The 13,212-nt window shown below is 41.7% G+C and overlaps 1 protein-coding gene across 2 annotated transcripts; it reads left to right on the forward strand.

The window, feature by feature from the left end:
• The first annotated feature begins 783 nt into the window (after positions 1 to 783).
• On the forward strand, positions 784 to 11,568 carry LOC115434040 (phosphatidylinositol 3,4,5-trisphosphate 3-phosphatase and dual-specificity protein phosphatase PTEN). Of its 2 annotated transcripts, XM_030155698.1 has the most exons (10): positions 785 to 1,584; positions 5,177 to 5,261; positions 5,383 to 5,427; positions 5,527 to 5,570; positions 5,756 to 5,994; positions 6,084 to 6,225; positions 8,210 to 8,278; positions 8,782 to 8,948; positions 9,426 to 9,695; positions 10,452 to 11,568. In XM_030155698.1, the coding sequence occupies exons 1-10, from the start codon at positions 1,506 to 1,508 to the stop codon at positions 10,635 to 10,637; spliced, it is 1,326 nt and encodes a 441-aa protein (XP_030011558.1). In that variant the 5' UTR covers positions 785 to 1,505; the 3' UTR covers positions 10,638 to 11,568. The 2 variants fall into 2 exon arrangements, with proteins under 2 accessions (XP_030011559.1, XP_030011558.1); XM_030155699.1 differs by lacking the exon at positions 8,210 to 8,278 and having other exon boundaries at positions 784 to 1,584.
• Positions 11,569 to 13,212: the final 1,644 nt, after the last annotated feature.

Raw genomic sequence — 13,212 nt, forward strand, 5'->3', positions numbered from 1 at the left:
TCTTCTTCTTTTTTTATAATTATTATTATAATTAATCTTTATTGTTGTCGATGGTGTTATAATGCTTTTTTATTATTATGATTTTTATTTACTCCCATTTCCCTTTTATTTGTATTCTTTTAATCATCTAATGTGAAGTCAAGCGCTATACTAATACATGATTTTTTTTAATTTTTATTTTTTCATATATTGCCACAGATTACAGCCATCTCGGTATGAGAATAGATCTAATGAAAACTGATAGACATGGATTTTTAATGTAATAAACTAAACAATGAATCAAATCGTCATGTTAAAAAACAGCACTGACGTCAAAGGCTCATGCAATTAACAACTTCAATCTAATTTAAGGGTTGATTAAAGCAGAATGTGTACAGGAAGGCATGCAGACTTTATTAACTTTCTATTTTAATCGTAAGAAATGTCTAACGGATTGAGTGGTTAAGGGGATATATTTGCTGCACAGCCTGAAATGACAGTTTAAACCGCGAAAAGTGACATTATGTTGGAAACTTCCCTAATTACAGCCACACGTGATCACTTTGACAGGAGGGAGCGTCGCAGGCGAACTCACTTTATCCTTCCGCCAGAGGCACGCAATTACTCAGTTATTACAGTTTTTAAGCTTTAAACATCAATCTACGTCACGAGATGTTCATATAACTCTGATATGAATAATTAGAGTAAGCGTAGCGTATATGCGACGCGCGGGTTTTAGTTAAATTGCGGGACTATACAGTGACGGCGGTGGGATATTTGTTCTAAAATCCCAGCCTGCTCTACCTTCTTTTTTTCCTTCGGTGGAGGCCATGATGGGAGCCTGAGAGTTCAGCTGGAGAGAGAGGAGACAGAAAAAGAAGATGATTCCCCGGGACGGAACTGTCAAACCAATCCCCGCAGATTTATAGCCTTTGTATAGTCTATATACATTTAAGGTGGAGCCTGTCACTTTTTTTCAGATGTGTTCTTGGCAATCAGTCGATGACAATGTTGAATCGTTAGGAGCCTTTTGGATCGAAAAAGGAGGTAGCATTAGCTATTGTTGCTAGCTAGCTGCTAGCTAGCTGGTTAGCTAGCCTGCTAGCTACGTCTAAGTGACTGGATACGGGTTTCGGGAACCGGTGAGTTCTCCGTCCTCTCGCTGTCCATCGCGGCGGCTGCGATTGGGCCATCGACTTGGACCGTGTCTGGCATGTAAAGGCCTTTCGTGAGGACAACTGCATGTGTTTTATACGGAGGTGTTTGCAAGACGAATTGCAGGATTGGGAAAGTCGGGCCTGCACAGAGGAGCGGAGCGAGGCCCGTCTTTATGATCCAGAGGAAACCTTTCTAATCCTATCGACTGCCACCGCTAGCTCTGCTGGCTAGCCCGTCTCTGCGAGGACCTGCAAAATTCAAAGAGCAGCGAGCACAGCTACAGACTGCGACACACACGACTAGACCACAAATATTAGAAAAAACTGTTTTCACCATTAAAGCCACATAAACTCTTGTCACCTGCTACAATGGCTGCGATTATAAAAGAAATGGTCAGCCGGAACAAAAGGAGATATCAAGAGGATGGGTTCGACCTGGACTTAACATGTATCCTTCCCTGTGTTGCTTGTGTCCTCGGCATCTAGGACGCAATTGATTAATAATGTTTAATAATTGCATTGATTTGTAAAACTGGGAACAAATATGTCAGCGGAGTAACGTGAGGTAGTTAGCTTTCCTGCTACTTAGCTCACTGGCTAGTTGGTCAGACAGCGTAGCTCTGCTGTCACCCAGCATGTTTGAAAGATGGTGGATCTGTCAAACCAGCACGCATAAATGTCACAGTCATATTATTGCTGGAAAACCCCGCTCAACTCGACATTAGTGTGTTATCAGAAAAGGGAGAGATTCAGCTGAAAATACTAGATGCGTGGCTGTGGAATTACTTCCAGGATACGGATTTGTTACCAGCATTAGTAGGGCTGGCAGTTTTAACATTGCTCGCTGTGGAGGCAGGAAGATGATGTCCAGTTTTTTTTCTTTTTATACTAAAGTGCCATTTAGTAGAATATTAAATGTGTTGCAGGTTTTCTGATCTTTAGTGACAAGTCCACGGTCACACAAAGACTAGTTTGCTCTTTGGAAGTATGTCTCTCTCAATTACTGAATATTTATAGGTAGATTTTAATTAATCCACTTAATTTCCTTCATGGATATCTGTTCTCTTTACATATTTAAGATTTGCTATTTTTGGTTCTTCTGCAGGACTCATTTCTCATCTATTGACACTGATAATAGATGACCTGGTTCCCTGGTGCAGTATCGCTGCCACTAAAGTAGGGTCTTATACATATTTGGCTGGAGATAAACCAGATTCACAGCTGGTTTGCTTAACTAAATGCAAATTCAAATGTAGGGCAGTGTAAAGAGTGGGCTGTGGCTTGAGGTAGATGTAAAGTTGATGTAACAGAATGCCAGACCATCTCTTTAAAGCTTGATAGTAAAAGTGGGACTTGTGTGTGTGTGTGTGTGTGTGTGTGTGTGTGTGTGTGTGTGTGTGTGTGCAGCATGATATATCATTCAGTAAAGATGATTATAATCAGGATTAACTTGACTGACATTTTTTAGCTGTAGTTGGTTTACTTTTTCTTAAGGTGCAGGAAAATAAGATTGTCTGACTCTCTTTGTAAACTTGGCAGTAGAGATAGAAATCTATATTGAGATGAATTCATATTGATCTGTAGTGATTGAGTTTTGTGATACAACATAAGCTTTCTCACCTGTTATATATGGTGAAGTTAGTGTCGTGCATGTCACTAGCAGGATTCTGCAGCGTACCTCTGCATCTTTGTGCATGTGTGAGGGGGGCATGACACTAGAAGTGGCATCCATCTATTGCTTGAAGTCTGCTCGTGTTCAGATGTGGGCTCTTTTCGGCTATCCCTTTTATCATTTTTGGCATGGTGTCTAAAAACAATATGGGCTCTCTGCAGTTATGTAATGCAGTATCACAGTTCTGGGAATTGCCCTTAAAATAGAGTTGCCAGTGATCTTGTATCAGCATTGCTGTCTAAGTGCTCTCTCCGTCTCTTGCTTACCCTCTCACCCACCACCTCTCCTTTGCTCTTTTTCTTCACTACTCCCACTCTAATTCTCCTTCCCTCCCTCCCACTTGCCCCCTTTCCTCTCCTCCTTTCCTGTCCTCCCCACCCCCTCCTCGTGCAGTGCTCGCCGGCTCCCACTCTCCCTTTTCCCCCCTCTCTTGCTCTCAGTTGTGGATTTGGCGTACACATAGAGCTGAGGCAGGGTTGGCTTTAAAGAAAAGGCGTGCCTGAAACAGCAGATTTTTTTTCTTTCTTTTTTTTTTTTTTTTTTTCTTCCTCCTACTTGCAGCTTCCGTCGGGGGTCCCGTATGTGCGTTTCCTCCCAGCTGCAGAGACCAAGCCCCCCATGCTCTGGGCTGAGGCTCTCCTGGGAGCTCTGGAGCTTTTTAAAAACACTCGGAATAGGCTGACTGGGATCACTCTGCTCATAGGTCCAAGGGTTAGTGTGGCCTATTAAAAAGCATAGAAAACCTGTATTTGGTTCTTAATTAGGTCTTTGAGGCATTAATGGAAGATATTATGGCACAGTATGTACAGATAGGCTCCTGCTTCTGAGATACAGGGAAGTATCTCGTCAGTATGCAAATAATAATAAAGATTTGCTCTTCAGCTTGTTGAATGGATGTTAGGGAACGTGTTAGTTCCTTAAAGCACACTGCCTCATGAAGACGTGTTAGTGCAGTTGTCTGACACAAACTTGTCAGGTTTTTTTTTTTTTTTTTTTTTTTTTTTTTTTTTGCTGAATTTAGCATTGTGAGTCCTCATAGTTGACCTCAGTCACTAGTTCTGCAATTCAACAATGCCTCTGTACATGAACACTGTAAAAGTGGGTGTAATGCATATAGGTGCAAATTTCCTTTGCATTTATAAGCGGCGTGTTCACCATAGGAGCCCTCCTTTCATACCGCACTTATCAGCTCTGCGTGTCGAATTTTTCTGACCAGTTAAAAAGTGATTTGACTCTGGGAAAAAATAAGGTGTGCTCAAAATGAGACAGTCACATCCAATTAGAAATATTCAGCACTTCTATTTTTTGACACTATGGCACAGGAAGTGTTAGAAAAGGTTGTCCTTTAGTCAGTGGTTAAAAGTGTGAAATCCCACAGCTTATGGCGACAAGCAGACTTCAGTTACAGGTAGGCGTTGCAGCTGAGCCTTCATAACATGTGTGCCAACTCAATTATTCTCTTCACAGAAACATGACACTGATATGTGACTTAAAGACCGTATGTATGGCACCATATAACTAGTCATGACATTTTCTAGCACTGAAATAAATATGGATCAGTCAAGCAGGTACACATAGTTGCAAGTAGAGAAAAGTGGTGAGACCAGAATCAAAGCTGTGCTGAAATCTGGAATGTGTGGTTCAAAAAGTTCTACTTTTTCCATTCCTGTATGCTAAAGGTCCATGATTCACAGCTACTTTCTATGACATGTTGAGCCTGCAGCTAATATCATAATGGATGCTTGTGTTTATTGAAACATTTTTTCACACCACGTCTTCACGGTGCCTGCATTCAATCTTGCATTTATTCAGATTGGTCTGGGCTGAGCTCGAAAGAGATAAGCCAAACATTTGCGATCCTCCCAATATAACTTTGGGCTCTAAAAATACATGCAGGTCAGGGAGCGGAGACTCTCCTCATGCACCCACATGTGGGCCCGGCTCGAGCAGGAGCACTGTACTCCCGTCCTCTCTGCCTGCCTCTCACAGTCAAGGCCATCTGTCACAACACGGGAGCAAACACACACGCACACACAGAGAGATCAGCAGCTCTCATCTATCCATAACCCAAGTGACACCCTCATATTGAAATTAGCTGAAAGTTTATCACGCTCTGCTTCTCTGGTTTCTGTTACTGGTAATTGTACTCAAATGGCAAACTCTCGTAAAGGAGGCACAGTTCAAAAAGCTACTGTTTTCCAATTTGAAGTAATTGCATTTTGTTTTCGCTTTTTATGCTAAAACATTCCTTTGAGGAGGAGTTTAAAGATGTATCGTATTGTGGCTCACTAACACATCTGGTGTTAAGAAAAGGCTTCATTTTTGCAGGCATGCACAATGTACATTTCCTTGACCCCTGCATGAATAGATATCTACCCAAACATAATTGCGATGGGATTTCCAGCAGAGAGACTCGAAGGCGTGTACAGAAACAATATAGATGACGTTGTAAGGTGAGTTGAGTAGCTGCTTCACATTGGGGGAAAAAATCAGAAAACTGGAGGATTATAAAATGTTTCCATTTGACTACATTATCTTGATGTATTTGTTGTGTATTCTCCTTTCTTCTAACAGGTTTCTTGACTCTAAGCATAAAAACCATTACAAAATCTACAACCTGTAAGTGCACTACATCATGTTCATACATAAACTGGTCATTGTTTACTTACTAACTTCCTCTGCGTGATCACTCATTGGATCTTGTTCTTCCCATTTCAGCTGTGCAGAAAGACACTACGATGCTGCCAAATTTAACTGCAGAGGTAGGCCTCTTCACACTGTTACATACAGGTTTTGTGTGTGACATCTAAAAGCCTGATGACATGCTACAAAGTCCTTAAAATCTCAACTGAACATCCACGGTGTCTTTTCTGACCTGTCTGCTGTTGTCATATTTCCTCTCTCTTTGATACTATGTGGTGTGGCTCTGCAACCCGTCACGCTTCAGTTGCACAGTACCCCTTCGAAGACCACAACCCTCCTCAGCTGGAGCTAATTAAGCCGTTTTGTGAAGACCTGGACCAGTGGCTCAGTGAGGATGACAATCATGTGGCGGCCATCCACTGTAAGGCTGGGAAAGGCCGCACTGGAGTGATGATCTGCGCTTATCTCCTCCATCGCCGCAAATTCCTGGAGGCCCAAGAAGCACTTGACTTTTATGGCGAAGTCAGGACAAGGGACAAGAAGGTGAGAAGTTCAGAAGTATTTGCTATGTTGTAAACATCAGACTTGATATTGTGGTTGAGGATCACTAATCCTTGTCTCCGTCGTCACAGGGAGTAACGATCCCAAGCCAACGCCGCTACGTCTACTACTACAGCTACTTACTGAACCACCAGCTTGAGTACAAGCCGGTGGCGCTGCTCTTCCACAAAATGGTGTTCGAGACTCTCCCTATGTTCAGCGGGGGCACCTGCAGTGAGTCACACTCATGTTCAACTTTAACTCCAAACTAGGGCGTAGGCATGCATACCGCTGTTCAAACTGAACAAGAGCCTTCGATGTGCTGTGCACTGTAGGGCTCACCCACGCTACAGTGGAGCACCGTAGAACAGGTCATCTGTGGTAGAGTTGAGTCGTCGTCCTCTACCGGGGTTTTAAAGCCATACCAAGTCTCAGTCCAATGCAGCATTTTTGAATATTTATTCAGACAAGGCATCTTTTATCGATTAATCCCTCTTATTTTTGCCAACATCTTAGCTTTTCAGAGAAAAATAATTAAATGAACATTGAATTTGTTTTTTAATTTAATACCTCTGGCTGAGACAGAAATTGGTGGCTTTTAGACATTTTGATACTTCAGAAAGCTAATATATTAGCAATTTCATTTATTAACTTCGCAAGGGGAAGGCTCTTGCAGGAGGTGGGCTGTGTGTGCATTCGTTTGTATGTTTTTAGGTGAGCAGGTGCTTTCCCCTTGTTTTGCATTTAGAGCAATTGCACTGCACTGTTAAAGCCAGTGGTGAGCGTGAGTAAACCCTGTAAAGGTAGAAGTATCCAGCATATTTCGAAGAAAGAAGGCTCAACTTGAAGAAAAGGTGTTGAATTTAGTAACAGAAACATACTTTAACACTCACGCGGTTTCAAGATATAATTTCACTAAGGTATGACGGTCATCAGGTGGGAACAGCTGCTTTAACTAAAATGCACACTAGCTGTGCCCTTATTCTGGACAGTATCAACAGAAGAACTACCCTGAATACTCTTAAGTAGTCAGGGTCAATAGAGGAATCAAATATGTTGCGTGAGGGATTTTTTTTTTTCTTCATACAGTGGCACAGCATTCAGTTCTTAGTTACTGTAGTTTGAGTCATTCAGTCAATTTACACATGGCTGCATGTTTGCTCTGAGCTTGAGTGGTGTGACTTGGATTGTAAAATGGTGTGTGTGCAAACAGTGTCCCTTTACTCAGTTGTAAAGTGATGCAGTCAAATCAGCAGTTTGACTCACAAATTGGCATCCTATTATTGTAAAAGCTAATGAAATCAAAGCAATCTGTTAAATCAGGCTTTTTCATTCTCTAAATACACAAATGCACCAGCACACGAAGAAGCTTTCCTAGGGTCTTAATGTTGTGATATTATACTGGATTGAATTAGTCAAATGTTGCTTTGTTCTTGTTGAATGTGTCTCTGTGCTGTGTTCTCCTGGTACCTGAATCTGTTGTATGTAACTGTTGGTCAGAAACATGCTTGCTCCTTATTTCTGTGGCATCTTCACTCTAACACCTGACTGTGCTCAGCAGCCCTCACTGTATCAACCCTGCTCTTTTCCTTCTGAATCTCCTTTTTTTTTTTTTTTTTTTTTAAAGAAAAAAAGGCCCTATTCTGAGTTTGACATCTTATTCATATGTACACACAAACACATTAGCGGTTTTGGCTCATCATAGCAATGAACCAGAAGGGCACCTGGTAGAGCACATACCTCCGCCAAGGCCCCATAGTGCTATGTTACGTTGATAGGGGGAAAAAAGTCCAGGATCTGCTTCCAAATTCTTTGGCCTCTGCCCTACGCTTTCACTAAATGTCATAGATGTTTTGGTTTAATCCCAGTAGCAAACAAACCAAACAAAATCAGGACTTAAAATAACCTCCTTGGCGGAGGTTTGAGAACATCTTACAGAAGTAACTTGACACTGCATATCTCTATTTGTTCACCAGTATCAGCAATGTCAAGTTCCCCCTTTCTTCCTTCCCCTTTGTGAATTTCTCAGCACACCAGGTCCCATGTCAATGTTTACACCTCCACGTTAAAGCCACATATGTTGTCTTCTAGAAAGCCATGTAGATGCACATATCTGTACATATCTGTTTAGGTCTTTGTGTTTGTGCCTGCTGTGCTGTCAAGCCCCTGACAGGCCAGCTGGGCCCTGATTGTGATAATCTCCTTCTTTCTTTCTAAGGGGACAGTACCGTTAAAAACAGGAGCGAGCCGACCCCTCAGGGCTTCAAGAAAGGGAATTGGCATTGGGGTAAATGAGCCTTTCATCCATTATTATTTCACGTATTTGCTTTTATATGGCCCCAGAGATCCACCAGGCAGAAGGAGTTTGAGGTAGAATTGTAGCTTTCAGGCATATGAAGTAATCCCCAACACCACCTCCACCCTCAGAGAAAAGGTTTAAAAATGATTTTAGATGCAACGCATTGCACTGGTCCAAGACCAAACCATGACTGTCTGTCAGAATAGGGTCCTATGTCTCTGGTTCTGGGTCTCTTTGGGTGTAAAATTGTTGTGGTCTGTAACTTTCCCTTTCTCCTCCTTAATTTTAATACAGTGTTTTGTCACTTTTTTGCATCTATATTCAAAGGGGAGAGGAGGTGGTGTTGATTTGTGTCAAACCCACGGTAATAACATTGGTATCCTGTCTTGCTCTCTCTTACTTCACTCCCCACTTCTTTGTCACTCTTCTACTCGTTTTCTGTCTCCTCCTCCTCACAAACTTGCCCCATGCAACGCTGACGTTGTTTGCAGATCCCCAGTTTGTGGTGTACCAGCTGAAAGTGAAGATTCACACGTCGAACCCTGCTCACACACGGCGTGAGGACAAGCACATGTTTTTCGAATTCCCCCAGCCGCTGCCAGTGTGCGGAGACATTAAAGTGGAGTTCTTCCATAAACAAAATAAGATGATGAAGAAGGTTGGTTCACCTTTGAGAAGTGCAAAGTAACACATGGGTTAAGAGAGCCCTCATCACTTAGGTTTTGTTTCCTATTATGTTACTGGTTTTTGGCTTCTTTATCATCAAATGTTAATATTGTACAGTCTCTAATATAACTGGTAATAATTCATAAACTGAATAACAAAACATGAGAACAAAGAAGTCTCCATAATGTACAGTGCATTATAAGTCTCCTGAGCCCATATTTACTAGTTTTTGGTGTCTTCTATACTCAAATATTAATGTTTTTTGCTCTCTCCTATAATTAGTATTATTCATAAACTGAATAATATTAAGTTCTGGACTGTGAGAAAAAATATTTCCACAAAAGTCATTATCTCTGAAGACTAAGCTGGAGATGTTTTTGGGTTTTTTTTTATTTTTTGACACCAAGTGAACAATCAAACATGTCTGAGTCCTGAAGCTTCTTTTTCTCATTATGTCTTTACTCTGCAGGACAAAATGTTTCACTTCTGGGTGAACACATTCTTCATCCCTGGACCAGAGGAAAGTGGGGAGAAGATGGAGAACGGGACGGTGGCAAACGATGTGGACAGCCTATCAAGCCAGCAGGCAGGACCGGGCCAGGGCCAGCAGCAGAGCGCCGAGCGCAGGGACAGCAGCAGGGAAAGCGACAGGGACTACCTCATCCTGACGCTCACTAAGAATGACTTAGACAAGGCCAACAAAGATAAAGCTAACCGCTACTTCTCTCCAAACTTCAAGGTAAGCATTGAAATGAATGAGATTTGGATTAATGTAATAAGAAGGTGATGAAATGAGCGATTTGACCACCGTGTTCACACATACTGAAAGAAAGTGGCAGGTTCTCCTTTGTCTTTGACAAACAGGAAGCTGGTGAACATGTTAACGAGCCAATATTTTACATGATTGGATAATTATTTCCTTTCGTTACTTCTGGTAGATGGGGAACTTTTATCATCAGTGATATGATTTTAGTCTATTGTTAATTTGTCCTAAAAATCTAAATCTAAATAAGTCCAGTTAGTTTAGACGCCCTTCCTATTTATAATCCAACAAAGTGGAAGTGCTGCTGGGTCATCTTCTTGGTGATTATCCACAGGTGCTCTTTGGAAACTCGTGGTGTGTCTGGTTATTTAGTCAAAAAAAAAAAAAAAAAAATCTGCATCAGCATGCTAGATTTCAAAAAAATATATCAAAGGCACACTGTAGGATTTGTGTAAAACTAAAATGCCTTTATTAAATCATGGCATTCTTTAGAATTCAGCCAACGCGTTGCGACCTCTGGTCTTCATCAGGGCTTCCTATTTTTTTCTGAGTGACCAATTTGCAGTATTTGTCACTAAGATGCTGTTTCAATGCTTAATTTACAATGGCGAGCACTGTTTTGCATCTGTATGCTTGAGTTTGCATGTTTGAACACTTCCAAGACTGATTTGTGATGATTTTAATGGGATGCCTACACATACTGAAGTTGGTTTTATCCATTTCCACTTTCAGGTGAAGTTATACTTTACAAAAACGGTGGAGGAGCCTTCAAATTCAGAGGCAAGCACCTCGACATCTGTCACCCCGGACGTTAGCGACAATGAGCCAGACCATTACAGATACTCTGACACCACTGACTCTGACCCGGAAAATGAACCTTTTGATGAAGAGCACCACACACAAATCACGAAAGTGTGAACTCTTTTTAAAAACAGGAAAAGAAGAAATTATACAGCAGAAAAAAAGGAGAAAACTTGAATATAAACTCAAAAGAAGAACCTTTGTCCCTTCCCTCCCCCAGATGGCAATAGAATATCATCATGTCAAATGCCAATTTTAGGGAAAAAAAAGATAAATATCCTGACCAATATATTGTTTTTTTATTTTTCTTTTTTTTTTCTTTGGCACGGCCATGTACCATGTGCGAGGTATTGACACTGTTGCCCCATGGGAAAAGGTGCTGTAGCTATAAAAATGTGTTTATATATATATACATACGTATATGTATATACATATATACATGCATATATAAACAAACTTTTTTGTGTCAAAGACAATGGAAAGAGTACCACAATCAGGAGACGGGAGTTGAAGTGTGGGAGAAGTTAGAATGATATACTAGGACTATGCTGCTCCTTCTCCTGTCTAAACCAAGGCCAGTGCTGCAGTCACTTTGTTTCACTCCCTCTTCTCCTCCTCCCCCTTCTCCTCTCATCTTTTACTCTCCCTCCCCTCCACCCCCCATCCTTCCTATCCTCCTTTACTGTGAATGCTTCTTGTGCTCTTTGCAGGCTGTCTCACGTGACTTTTGGCCTTTGTGCAGTGCAAACTGCATGCGGGCAGTGGGTTGGGGGTGGGCGGGGTTATGAAGAGGCTGTGATGATGTCTAAAGCATTGCCATTCCTGTTCCCACTGTGTATACGTTAAATTATGCAGAACAAGGCATCCCATGTAATTGTTAATGTTTTTTTTATCCTAAGATAATAAAAATATAATACACAAAACAGCAGGGAGACAAGTGTTTGCAATAATGTCAACACTACATTTAAAGGACAATGGTGATTTGCATGTATTGGAATTGGCGTCCATCCCTAATAAATGTATGCAATGTTGTCTTTTCTTAAAGAAACCCGCTCTGAGATGTGTCTTCTGCGTGGGGTTCCCCAGTGCTTTGAGTCATGCTCAAAATTACATCAGAGGTTTATGTAATACCCCCTCCACTGCTCGTACTTAATGAAAATCACACAGAATTAAAATGAAATTTGTAATATGCAGTTGTCATCAAACGGTGAGGCCCGCACAGTTATTGTGTCTTTAACTTGACATCATTGCTGTCGACTCGGGCTGTAATTTCAGTGCCTCTACCCAAACGCTGTAATTTAAAAAGAGCACATGTGAGTCCGTTCATGTAAAGCAAAGTCGGAGGAAAAGGTGCACCAAACTTCCCAGAAAAATGTTGTAAAGCAGGGTGTCTCTCCAGCTGTCGGAGCTGCGTTAACAGTAACTTTTGCTTTTAAAGGTCAGCTCTGCAAATAGCGGGTGGGACCTGAGGTAGGGAAGTGATGGAAGGATTATTATCAGAGTTCAACTGAGGGCAAAGAGTTCACTTCAAACAAATAACAGAGACTTGACCAGCGGCAGAGTGTCTACTTCATTTCCATTTTGATTTGGTTGCTCATTATCGCGAGGAATCTGGTCTTGGGCCTTGTTATGGACGGTTTATAGGTTCAACTTTTAACATGTATTGAAACAGTTTTACAATATTCACTCAAAGGCTTCAAATTCAGCATCAATTTTTGAGTTTTTGTTTTTTCTCAGGTTGAAGTGAGAGCAAAACATGCACAAACATGAAGATTATTTTCTTTCTTTCATATCTGGGTGATCAATCAAAAGCTTGCGGCACTACTTAAATAAACCCACCCTCTAAAAAAATAACACATTAACATTAGATTCCTACAAATTGCACCACCTCCTCTGTGATTATCGAGCTTTCATTGATATGTTTTGCGTAGTTCCTGAGGTAAATACTGCAAAAGGTATCTGAGACTAAATTAGACTTCATACCTAAACTTCAGCGTTGCATGCAGTGTGTGTAGCTGCCTGATGGTTAATGAAGGCGTTCTCCAGATGAAATGAGTAGAGGAAGGAAAGGCTTCGAGCCACAGAGGGAGGGAGGAGTGTTAGGCCTCGGGTAGACAGGCCTGCTCTGCTCTCATACTCCCAAAATGAAAGAGTAACAGGATTAAGCACCATGTCACTGTGATAGGAGGCAGAGAGTGGCAGGACCCCGGCTGCCACTCTTTGCATGGCCCAAAGTCTCCTGATAATAAAATAAAGTATGAATTAAACATATATTTTTATATAAAAAGTGTTCCACCCCCAGAGGCAGGCAGTCACATAATCCCCTTCTGCTCTATTAAGACTCAGACCGTGGCTCTTTGGCGTTGATAGAGACATCAAAGCCAACCAGAGCAGCGACGAATGAGACAGGCAGCAGTCGCAAGGGCCCAACTGTAATTGGCTGAGCCGAGAAGGAGGGAGTGAGACTCTGGTAGATGAATAATGAATGTGCTGTGCTGGGGTTGTGAGAGACCACAGAGAGATGCCTCAGCTCTCCACAGGCAGGCGAGACAGAAGAAGGAGAAGAAGAAGCGAACGGAGAGGCCGACTTCAGTAGCTTCAAGAGTCCACATCTTGCTTTTGATTGCCCTTCTCATCACATACACAAACACAGACACAGCAGCTTCTGAAATATTAATCCAATCAATATACA

The sequence above is a fragment of the Sphaeramia orbicularis genome, chromosome 15 (assembly GCF_902148855.1).
Source record: "Sphaeramia orbicularis chromosome 15, fSphaOr1.1, whole genome shotgun sequence".
Lineage (NCBI taxonomy): Eukaryota > Metazoa > Chordata > Actinopteri > Kurtiformes > Apogonidae > Sphaeramia > Sphaeramia orbicularis.

Bases quoted from the DNA above. Each gene is read 5' to 3' on its own strand.
- LOC115434040 (XM_030155698.1), top strand. From the start codon at position 1,506: ATGGCTGCGATTATAAAAGAAATGGTCAGCCGGAACAAAAGGAGATAT. The intron at 5,262-5,382 runs GTGAGTTGAGTA...TTCTTCTAACAG, and splicing joins AATATAGATGACGTTGTAAG to GTTTCTTGACTCTAAGCATA. The intron at 5,428-5,526 runs GTAAGTGCACTA...TTCCCATTTCAG, and splicing joins CATTACAAAATCTACAACCT to CTGTGCAGAAAGACACTACG.